At 44.4% G+C, this 12,430-nt stretch overlaps 1 protein-coding gene across 1 annotated transcript; it reads left to right on the forward strand.

Annotated features, from left to right (window-relative positions):
- The first annotated feature begins 9,443 nt into the window (after nt 1-9,443).
- LOC113932658 (putative olfactory receptor 10J6) lies at nt 9,444-10,537 on the forward strand. The gene is given in 3 exon segments (XM_035722021.1): nt 9,444-9,811; nt 9,813-10,233; nt 10,235-10,537. Coding segments are annotated over 3 exon segments (1,092 nt in total).
- Nucleotides 10,538-12,430: the final 1,893 nt, after the last annotated feature.

The following is a 12,430-nucleotide window of genomic DNA, read 5'->3' on the forward strand; positions in this document are numbered from 1 at the left end:
AGGGACCTACTCAATACGGACATTAGTACGATGTCGGACCTAGAGTTCAGAATCATGACTTTAAAGATACTAGCTGGGCTTGAAAAAAGTGTGGAAGTTATTAGAGAAACCCTTTCTGGAGAATTAAAAGAACTAAAATCTAACCAAGTCGAAATCAAAAAGGCTATTGATGAGGTGCAATCAAAAATGGGGGCACTAACTGCTAGGATAAATGAGGCAGAAGAGAGAATCAGTGATATAGAAAACCAAATGATGGAGAGTAAAGAAGCTGAGAAAAAGAGGGAGAAACAACTACAGGATCACGAGGGCAGAATTCGAGAGATAAGTGATTCGATAAGACGAAACAACAGTAGAATAATTGGGATCCCAGAAGAAGAAGAAAGAGAGAGAGGGGCAGAAGGTATATTGGAGCAAATAATAGCAGAGAACTTCCCTAATGTGAGGAAGGAAACAGGCATCAAAATCCAGGAGGCACAGAGAACCCCTCTCAAAATCAATAAAAATAGGTCAACACCCCGACATCTAATAGTAAAACTTACGAGTCTCAGAGACAAAGAGAAAATCCTGAAAGCAGCTCGGGAGAAGAGATATGTAACCTACAATGGTAAAAATATTAGATTGGCAACAGACCTATCCACAGAGACCTGGCAGGCCAGAAAGGACTGGCAAGATATCTTCAGAGCACTAAACGAGAAAAATATGCAGCCAAGAATACTATATCCAGCTAGGCTGTCATTGAAAATAGAAGGAGAGATAAAAAGCTTCCAGGACAAACAAAAACTAAAGGAATTTGCAAACACGAAACCAGCCCTCCAAGAAATATTGAAAGGGGTCCTCTAAGCAAAGAGGGAGCCTAAAAGCAGCAAAGATCAGAAAGGAACACAGACAACATACAGTAACAGTCACCTTACAGGCAATACAATGGCACTAAATTCATACCTTTCAATAGTTACCCTGAATGTAAATGGGCTCAATGCCCCAATCAAAAGACACAGGCTATCAGACTGGATTAAAAAACAAGACCCATCCATATGCTGTTTGCAGGAGACTCATTTTAGACCCAAAGACACCCCCAGATTGAAAGTGAGGGGGTGGAAAACCATTTACCATGCCAATGGACACCAAAAGAAAGCTGGGGTGGCAATCCTTATATCAGACAAACTAGATTTTAAAACAAAGACTGTAATAAGAGATGAGGAAGGACACTATATCCTACTTAAAGGGTCTATCCAACAAGAAGATCTAACAATTGTAAATATCTATGCCCCGAACATGGGAGCAGCCAATTATATAAGGCAATTAATAACAAAAGCAAAGAAACACATTGACAACAATACAATAATAGTGGGGGACTTTAACACCCCCCTGACTGAAATGGACAGATCATCTAAGCAAAAGATCAACAAGGAAATAAAGACTTTAAATGACACACTGGACCAAATGGACTTCACAGACATATTCAGAACATTCCATTCCAAAGCAACGGAATACACATTCTCTAGTGCCCATGGAACATTCTCCAGAATTGATCACATCCTAGGTCACAAATCAGGTCTCAACCGGCACCAAAAGATTGGGATCATTCCCTGCATATTTTCAGACCACAATGCCTTGAAACTAGAACTCAATCACAAGAGGAAAGTCGGAAGGAACTCAAATACATGGAGGCTAAAGAGCATCCTACTAAAGAATGAATGGGTCAACCAGGAAATTAAAGAAGAATTAAAAAAATTCATGGAAACCAATGAAAATGAAAACACAACTGTCCAAAATCTTTGGGATACAGCAAAGGCAGTCCTGAGAGGAAAGTATATAGCAATACAAGCCGTTCTCAAGAAACAAGAAAGGTCTCAAATACACAATCTAACCCTACACCTAAAGGAGCTGGAGAAAGAACAGCAAATAAAGCCTAAACCCAGCAGGAGAAGAGAAATAATAAAGATCAGAGCAGAAATCAATGAAATAGAAACCAAAAGAACAGTAGAACAGATCAACGAAACTAGGAGCTGGTTCTTTGAAAGAATTAACAAGATTGATAAACCCCGGCCAGACTGATCAAAAAGAAAAGAGAAATGACCCAAATCAACAAAATCATGAATGAAAGAGGAGAGATCACAACCAACACCAAAGAAATACAAACAATTATAAGAACATCTTATGAGCAACTCTATGCCAGCAAATTAGATAACCTGGAAGAAATGGGTGCATTTCTAGAGAAGTATCAACTACCAAAACTGAACCAGGAAGAAATAGAAAACCTGAACAGACCTATAACCACTAAGGAAATTGAAGCAGTCATCAAAAATCTCCCAAGAAACAAAAGCCCAGGGCCAGATGGCTTCCCAGGGGAATTCTATCAGACATTTAAAGAAGAATTAATACCTATTCTCCTGAAACTGTTCCAAAAAATAGAAATGGAAGGAAAACTTCCAAATTCATTTTATGAGGCCAGCATTACCTTGATCCCAAAACCAAAGATCCCATCAAAAAGGAGAATTACAGACCAATATCCTTGATGAACATGGATGCAAAAATTCTCACCAAAATACTAGCCAATAGGATCCAACAGTACTTTAAAAGGATTATTCACCACGACCAAGTGGGATTTATCCCTGGGCTGCAAGGCTGGTTCAACATCCGCAAATCAATCAACGTGATACAATACATTAACAAAAGAAAGAACAAGAATCATATGATCCTCTCAATAGATGCAGAAAAAGCATTTGACAAAGTACAGCATCCTTTCTTGATCAAAACTCTTCAGAGTATAGGGATAGAGGGTACATACCTCAATATCATAAAAGCCATCTACGAAAAACCTACAGCCAATATCATTCTCAATGGGGAAAAGCTGAGAGCTTTTCCCCTAAGGTCAGGAACGCGGCAGGGATGTCCACTCTCACCACTGCTATTCAACCTAGTATTAGAAGTCCTAGCCACAGCAATCAGACAACAAAAAGAAATCAAAGGCATCCAAATCGGCAAAGAGGAAGTCAAACTCTCACTCTTTGCAGATGATATGATACTTTATGTGGAAAACCCAAAAGACTCCACCCCAAAACTGCTAGAACTCATACAGGAATTCAGTAAAGTAGCAGGCTATAAAATCAATGCACAGAAATCAGTGGCATTCCTATACACCAACAACAAGACAGAAGAGAGACAAATCAAGGAGTTGATCCCATTCACAATTGCACCCAAAACCATAAGATACCTAGGAATAAATTTAACCAAAGAGGCAAAGGATCTGTACTCAGAAAACTATAAAATACTCAGGAAAGAAATTGAAGAAGACACAAAGAAATGGAAAAACGTTCCATGCTCATGGATTGGAAGAACCAACATTGTGAAGATGTCAATGCTACCTAGAGCAATCTACACATTCAATGCAATCCCCATCAAAATACCATCCCCTTTTTTCAAAGAAATGGAACAAATAATCCTAAAATTTGTATGGAACCAGAAGAGACCCCGAATAGCCAGAGGAATCTTGAAAAAGAAAAGCAAAGCTGGCGGCATCACAATTCCGGACTTCCAGCTCTATTACAAAGCTGTCATCATCAAGACAGTATGGTACTGGCACAAAAACAGACACATAGATCAATGGAACAGAATCGAGAGCCCAGAAATGGACCCTCAACTCTATGGTCAACTCATCTTTGACAAAGCAGGAAAGAATGTCCAGTGGAAAAAAGACAGTCTCTTCAACAAATGGTGTTGGGAAAATTGGACAGCCACATGCAGAAGAATGCAACTGGACCATTTCCTTACACCACACACAAAAATAGACTCCAAATGGTTGAAAGACCTAAACGTGAGACAGGAGTCTATCCAAATCCTAAAGGAGAACACAGGTAGCAACCTCTTCGACCTCAGCCACAGCAACTTCTTCCTAGAAACATCACCAAAGGCACGGGCAGCCAGGGCAAAAATGAACTATTGGGATTTCATCAAGATAAAAAGCTTTTGCACAGCAAAAGAAACAGTCCACAAAACCAAAAGACAACTGACAGAATGGGAGAAAATATTTGCAAATGACATATCAGATAAAGGGCTAGTATCCAAAATCTATAAAGAACTTATCAAACTCAACACCCAAAGAACAAATAATCCAATCAAGAAATGGGCAGAAGACATGAACAGACATTTTTCCAAAGAAGACATCCAAATGGCCAACAGACACATGAAAAAGTGTTCAACATCGCTCGGCATCAGGGAAATCCAAATCAAAACCTCAATGAGATACCACCTCACACCCGTCAGAATGGCTAAAATTAACAAGTCAGGGAACGACAGATGTTGGCGGGGATGTGGAGAAAGGGGAACCCTCCTACACTGTTGGTGGGAATGCAAGCTGGTGCAACCCCTCTGGAAAACAGTATGGAGGTTCCTCAAACAGTTGAAAATAGAGCTACCATTCGATCCAGCAATTGCACTACTAGGTATTTACCGCAAAGATACAAATGTAGGGCCCCGAAGGGGTACGTGCACCCCAATGTTTATAGCAGCAATGTCCACGATAGCCAAACTGTGGAAAGAGCCAAGATGTCCATCGACAGATGAATGGATAAAGAAGATGTGGTATATATACACAATGGCATATTAATCAGCCATCAAAAGGAATGAGATCTTGCCATTTGCAACGACGTGGATGGAACTGGAGGGTGTTATGCTGAGTGAAATAAGTCAATCAGAGAAAGACATGTATCATATGACCTCACTGATATGAGGAATTCTTAATCTCAGGAACAAACTGAGGGTTGCTGGAGTGGTCGGGGGTGGGAGGGAGGGGGTGGCTGGGTGATAGACATTGGGGAAGATATGTGCTACGGTGAGCGCTGTGAATTGTGTAAGACTGTTGAATCACAGATCTGAAACAAATAACGCAACATATGTTAAGAAAAAAGAAAAAGAAGAAGATAGCAGGAGAGGAAGAATGAAGGGGAGTAAGTCAGAGGGGGAGACGAACCAGGAGAGATGATGGACTCTGAAAAACAAACTGAGGTTTCTAGAGGGGAGGAGGGTAGGGGGATGGGTTAGCCTGGTGATGGGTATTAAAGAGGGCACATTCTGCATGGAGCACTGGGTGTTATGAACAAACAATGAATCATGGAACACTACACCAAAACAAATTATGTAATATATGGTGATTAACATAACAATAAAAAATTAAAAAAAAATAAAAGCTCTTGCAGATCATCCTAAAGGGAAAAAAAAAAAAAAAAACCATGGTAGTGGCCACTTTCCCCACACTGACCACGAAGGCCGGGAGATCAGTGGGAAGCAGCAGGGCACAGGTGTGCAAGGAGTGCTGAACCCTGCAGACAGCGCTCATGAGAAAAGCAATTTTTGAATCTTTATCTTGTACAAGGATGAATCTAGTTCTTATTTGTGAAGCTACAGAAAAAACCAGGTCAGAGCACTTAGCCTCATGGCTCCAGGACTGGCTTTTACCAGAGAAGTCTATAAAGGATTTTTCCTTGATAAGAGGGCTTGCAGTTTTGTTTTATAGGGGGAAACTCCGGAGGGGTCAGAGGTTAAAGCAATCAGGTCTCCTTGAGTTTGGGATATGCCTTAATGCAGACTTGAGTTGGGGTGAGGATGAAAAAATTTCTCTAGAGCTGATCTAGAACCTACTAAGGCTGAACTCTGAAAGACACCAAGACTGTTACTTCCTTTAGCGCAAAAAAAAAAAAAAAAAAAAAAAACCCTGCAATTTGTTTACTTGGCATTGCGGCGATCTTCTGCAAATAAATCATGATTGCCTGGTATGCTCTGAAACCATGAAAGAACACAAGCAGATCCAACAAACTCAAGGTGGGTGGACTCTCAGGTAGGAGAAGACTTCCCTCCCAAAGAAAAGTCACCAGTCTTACTTAATTCAAATAGTTCCATGTAATCCTGTTTCTTAACTCCTCCCTTGCTGGCTCCCTAGATCTATTTGGTTTAAAATGAAAGGAAAAGTAAAGGACCAGGGCAAAAATTCAGGGGGTGGGGGGGAGAGACAAGAACCCCCCCCACACACACACACCCCCCATGGTCTTTTTAACTCACAATTCCTTCATACACAAAATGTCATTACAAGGGCTCAGCCTACCTGGCATTTTTTAGGTTTTTTAAAAAACAGGTTCTGTTTCTAGGCACATATTTTGGCTATAAAGATTTAGGCATTTATAAATACCTATGGCTTTTGTCATAATTTCTTCCCTTTGCAAATGGTGTTTCCCTTACACCCTCAGTGTGTTTTCCCCTCTATTTGTCTTTTTCTTCTAGTAGAAATATTGGCTTCATGGCTAAAATTTTGATGCATGAGCACATTTCCGTATTTTTCTTCCCCCACAGGGTTTCTATCCTTCTGGAATGTATAAATCATCTTGAAATCTCTCTGTGCTATACCCTGCTTTCAAGATTATCTACTGGTGTGTCCCTCACACAGAAACACCCTTAGGGTGCGGCCACCGGAGGGCTCAGGTTTGGGTGGGGGGAAGGGCTGTTTCTACGTGCCCAGCTGCTGTCACTTCTGGCCGGGTAGGCTCAGAAGGTCAACCCCCTGCCCATGTCAAAATCCTCCTTAAGTTCACGGACCCACGTTCTAACCGGTGAGCATTCATCCCAGGCAATCTGCAGTGGCTGACTGAGGAGGATGAAGAGTGTGATTTACTTCCATATCCCCAACTTCCCATCTTGTCCTCTGGGGCCACCCTCACCTCCAGAGATAGCAACAGCCCTGCATTTGTCATCTGAGCCATACGGTCCTCTCAGGAATGCTTCTGCACCTCAAAGAAAGGTGGAGAAGGGAGCTAAGTAGGTGATTGCCCTTAATCTGCACACAATGCTCAAACATCACTGGAAACATAACAAGATGCACTGAAATAGAACTTGTAAAGTGGAATGTGTTTGGAAAGAATGCTAGGAAAAGTCAGGGTGAGCAGATGACCCCTACTGTTGGAAACATAGCTGGCCAGTGGGGAGGACGGGACGTGTGGAGGCCAAATCCCACTGAGCACAGCCCCCCCCCCCCCACCACCACCACCGAGCAACGGCAGCAGAAGCGGTAGCTCCTCCTCGTGGCAGTGCTTCACCCCTCCCCCACAGCCCGCACACCTTTCCCCTGAGCAGATACTAACGCGGAAAGAACACTGCTTTGAACACTTCATTGTTCCGCGCTCTCACAGGTCTTCATCTGCATGGGAACACGTGCATTCATTTCCAAGTTTTAGGAAGGTCTTAGGATAGCCTTTCATGGTCTGTTCAGTTCAATCCAGTTGTGCACTATAGGCAATAAAGTTACTTTTCCCCAGGAGTCAGCCATCCTGTCTCTACCTTTATAATCTCCTCGAAGAAGGTAAATTCGTATTTACCTGAGGCATACTTTACAATGAATCTGGCCAGTTTAGGGTGGAAGCAACACTACTTTTCAGACCACAGTTTAAGGATACCAGGGATTTTTTCTTTCTCCTCCTGACAATTCAGTTGAGTACCTTCTCTTCCCTACAACAAAACACATACTGCTTCCCTGACTCAGTATCTCCTTCACCACTTACCGTCACTCATTGCAACAGGCTCATCAAGAAACCGAAAAGGCAGATGCGATCTGTGGTTCTCATCCATGGGTTACCGAAGTTCTTTGTTCACCCCCTGTAACCAGGCTTTCCAGCCTCAGATGCTACTGAAACTGACCAGTCATCAGTCACCTCCTTGCTCAATCGAATGTCTCTTCCCAGTTCCCCTCCTTGACTTCTCCTAACTCTTTATGAGCCATACTTTTATGCTCTGCAGCAGCATGCTGGCTAGTTCAGTTCAATCCTCACTGTAAGTACATGTAAAAAGTCAGTCAAGTTTCCTGTAACCTCACTCCCTCCGTTCCCACATAACAGTGAACACATCAGAACGTCAGGTAGATCTTTGACTTTTTCTTGCATATGTAATGTATGTGCATTCACACATATGCACACACACATTTTAATCTCATTACTGTTCCTTATATGGTCTTGCCTAGTGTATTCCACACATCCATCCATGGTGACACAGCAGCACCTTTCAACAGCCCCTTCACCAAGGGAGGAAGGGTTGAGGTCTGCTGCCCAACCTAGTTGCCTCTAGTCACATGTCACTTTTTGGCCCTGAAACGCAGCCAGGGAGACTGAGGAATCGAATGTTTACTTTTATCTTCAAATTACCGCTCTACCTCATCCTTTCTACAAAGCTGCCTAGAGTCGCACGGTCACTCTGGAATCTTTACCTTTCCAGTTGGTTGGTCTTTTTAAATTACTTTGTGGCCCACCCATTTCTACCTTAAACATTTGCCTCCTTGTTTTCCGGGCTGGAGTACTTTCCAGAAAAATCTGCAACATCTTCTAGATTGTGTTTCCCAGATTCCCAGTGTAGGTTTCCTTGATGTCCACACCTCTGCAGCCTGCTGTCACCTTGTTCTTTAAAATGGCTCAAACCACTGTCCAATAGATGGTGGCTCTCTCCCAGAGTCCCTCGCCAAACTGCTAGGAAAGATGGTGTGTGCTCGAAAGCGGAGAGGTAGGACCAGAGAGGCCCTAGGATTTCTTCCCATCATCGTCTTGCCTCCTGCTGGCTCCCTGTGGGCACGGTACCATCACCCAGTGCTCTCTACTCCCGATACCATGAACACAAGACCACACATTGGGAGGGACTTTACATAACACAGAATATTTGACTTTGAGTTGTTAAACTTCCTTATTCTTAAAATTCCCTCTGCCAAAAAAAAAAAAAAAAAAAAGGTTATTTCTTTTATCCTGTTACTGGTCCTTTTCTCCCGTCACTTGCCCCTCAACCCTCAAGTTCCTCTTAGCATGTTTACAACAAAGCAATTTGCTGACAGTTTGATGAAACATCTCGGTGGAGCCCAGGGTACCTCATCCACACACCCATTAAAACGTTCCTGAAGATCCTGTCCCTGAGATTAATTCTACCAACGATACACTGTTCCATGGTTTTCCTAAGGGACAGCTACCCGCAAGCGAATATCTCCGTAAAAGCCCGACTCCCTGCCCCCCATTTCCTTGTTCTGGCTGCTCACACTTTCCCTGGAGGAGACAAGCAAAGCTGGGGCAGCACGGGCTCAGGCCCCTGTGGGCTGTTCTTAAAGGCAAAAGCCTCCCATCCACGCCCTACAAAAATAGCATTCGTGAGGAGACTTTGAAAAGGTACATGTGGTGGTCTCATCTGATGGGGACTCCCGGGCCAGAGGCTTAAGGGAGGATCAAGCAGAGAGCAAGAACTGAGAAAGGGGAGAGGGGATAAGCTAGCCATTAAACCTACGCGAGCACCCTGATTACGGAGAACCACAGACCGCGTGCAAGTGTGCGTGTTCTCCGGATCGCTTTCTCCACCCCTGCGTGAGCCCACGTCGGGAGGCAGACTGCTCCATGCTGACTCCCTGTATCGTTCTCAGACACGGCAATTGAAGAATGCAGAGAAAGAGCCTCACAGAGGTGAGGGAGTTTGTTTTCCTGGGCTTCCCCAGGTTTCGTGACTATCAGATTGCCCTGTTTGTGGTTCTTCTCGCCCTGTACACATTAACCCTGGCGGGCAATGCTATCATCACGAACATCATCTGCATTGACCCTCACCTGCACACACCCATGTGCTTCTTCCTGAGCATGCTGGCTAGTTCAGAGACCGCGTACACGCTCGTCACCATTCCACGGATGCTGTCTGGTCTCCTGGCCCAGAATCAGCCCATCTCCACAGCAGGCTCAACCGCCCAAATGTTCTTTGTTGCCTTAGCCAGCAGCAACTGCTTTCTGCTCACCGCAATGGGCTATGACTGCTACGTGGTACACAGTCCTCATGAGCAAGAGGGTGTGTGTCCAGCTGATGTGTGGCACCTCTGGCATTGGCCTGGCCGTGGCAGTCGTCCAGGTGACATCCATATTTACCTTACCCTTCTGTCACAGAGTGGTTGGACATTTCTTCCATGACATCCTCCCCATCCTAAAACTCTCCTGTATTGACACCGCTATCAATGAGATCATCAACTTTGTTGTCCGTTCATGTGTGATCCCAGTCTTCATCTCCTACGTCCTCATCGTCTCCACCATCCTCAAGATCAGCTCTGCCCAGGGCCGGAAGAAGGCCTTCACCACCTGCGCCTCCCGCCTCACGGTGGTCACCGTCCACTATGGCTTTGCCCCCATTGCCTACCTCAAGCCCAAGTCCGAGGATTCTGCAGAACAAGACCACCTTCTCTCAGTGAGTGATGTACACCATCAACCCTCCCTTGCTGAACCCTGTTGTCTACAGTCTGAGGAACGAGGAGGTCAAGGATGCCCCACGCAGAGCTGTGGGGAAAAAACATTTAATACACTGGCCCCGTCTGTACGAGACGTCTATCCCTGAGCAACATGTGTCTTCACTGCCTCCAACCTTACCAGCGTGTCCTGAGCAGTCCCTTCTGCGATGGGATGTGCCCATCTTGCTTCAGCACCCCTACCATCAAGTCTTAATCTTTGTTTCCATATATTCCAAAGTGTTGTGCAGGCATTTTCATCTGGGTATCTGAAAGGTCAGGGAGGATGGCATGATTTTTAAGGAAATATATCTGCATTTCTAGAGTAGGGGAGGGAACTTCTCAAAAGCACATTAAATGCAGTAGTTTTAGGTTTGAAAATAAAAATGTAACTTTCATAATATAACCTGCAGAAAATTAAACTAGACCAAACCTTCCCAGCAAGGTAAGAATAGTCAATCGCAAAATTATATCAGAACCTTTGGGAAAGATGAGATGTGTATTAAAAAAAAAAAAAAAAAAAGTTCAGAAATTTGGAAGATACTGGTCTAGTCCTTGAAAGTTTAGCTTGTATTATTTGATTTATACTAAAGCCTTTGCTTCCATTCAGTATGGGTCCCCAGAGTGCTGGTCACAGCTGTACGCTACACAACCCTTGGGTCCAATCTGACCGTGCTCATCAGAATCTCTCTGGCTGTTGGTTCTCTCCATGGAGCCAGCTTCTCGTTCATCATTATGAAGAAAAATAAGTTGGTCAAAAAGCTGTGCTCTGTTTGGAGTGAGAACCATGAAAGTATTCTTCATTTGCACACCCCATGGCACTTCTTGGGTAATACCAAAAAAATAGGAAAAAAAAAAAAACAAAACACGACAACCAACACCAGCATTCAGGAATAGTTGCTCAATCCACCCCCAACCCCAAGAAAAAAGGTGGGGGGGGGCCCTAAAAAGAAGAAAAAAAAAAAAAGGTCTCCATTCCTACTAGGTCTCCTAAAGAAATTGTCTTTCCCCCAGAGCTTCTGGGAGTTACTCTGGTTTCCTGCCTGCACATACCTCTTACTACCTCAGGTGATGGTAAGGAGGGTCGGACACTTCAGTCTCATGCCTTTTTCTCCTCAGTAATGTGCCCATTCCTTCCTTTTCCTTCACCTGAGAAAGGAATGGTGACATTCAAGGAGCTCATCCAGTGTAAGGTCTGGCTGTACAGATATCTGAGATTCTAGGTGGGAAAACCCTAGTTCTCTCAAGGTCTGGTCATCTCTTTGTAGTTTGTCCTGTGTCTGAGATTTTGGCATCCAGGAGGCAAGCCTTCCCTCAAAGCTTTTGAGAGGTCCAAAGCCAGGTCCAAAAGTCCTAGATCTGCTAGAAGATCTTACCTGACGGTGCTCTCGCGTTCAGCACCCCATGAATCCCTCTCCCACATCCAAAGATGACATCCCCACGGGGGGAAGGGGGCATGCCTTCCTCCAGAAGGGACGGGACTCTCCGACTGCATGACAGGACCCCTCCCCCTGCCAACAAGACCACCCATAATGCCAATCCGTCCTCCTCCATACCTACGGGACCAACCACTTCTCCTGTCCTCAGACCTGTCCTTCTGTGTATAGAAGGGAGGCGGTGGGACAGGGAGAGCTGTTCTGAGCAGGAAACAGGGTGGGGACCAAACCTGCTCTAACCCGGCCCAGCAGCAGCAGCAGCTCCCCCAGCCCCTGCTCCCTTTCCACTTCTCCACACAGCCACTCTTCCTCAGTCCAAGGAGCAAAGCAGAAGTTTTCCCCAGGATTCTCTCTCCATCCAGATGCCCCCAACAGCAGACACACCACAAGCCACCTGTGCACTCAGACGTTAATCAGAGCTGGGCCCAAGAAGAGCTTCCAGAGTCGTCCTAAACCCTAACGGAGAAACCCCTCCTCCAGACCTGCTGCCTCCAGTCATTCAACCAGGTGTCCGGGTTTTTAACTTGAGGAGTTCCTAACTTTTTAGAGAAGCTGCTGCATCATAGGGTGGAAAGGAGAAAGACCTGAAGTCAGAAGCCTGGATTCAGGTCCTTGCTCTGTACCCAACAGCACCCTTTGTGAATAGAATGTTTAATTCTACCTCGCTGGCCATGAAAATTTTTGATTTTGTTAGTTAACGTACAGTGTAATATTAGCTTCAGGTGTACAA

Source organism: Zalophus californianus, chromosome 10 (assembly GCF_009762305.2).
Source record: "Zalophus californianus isolate mZalCal1 chromosome 10, mZalCal1.pri.v2, whole genome shotgun sequence".
Classification (NCBI taxonomy): domain Eukaryota; kingdom Metazoa; phylum Chordata; class Mammalia; order Carnivora; family Otariidae; genus Zalophus; species Zalophus californianus.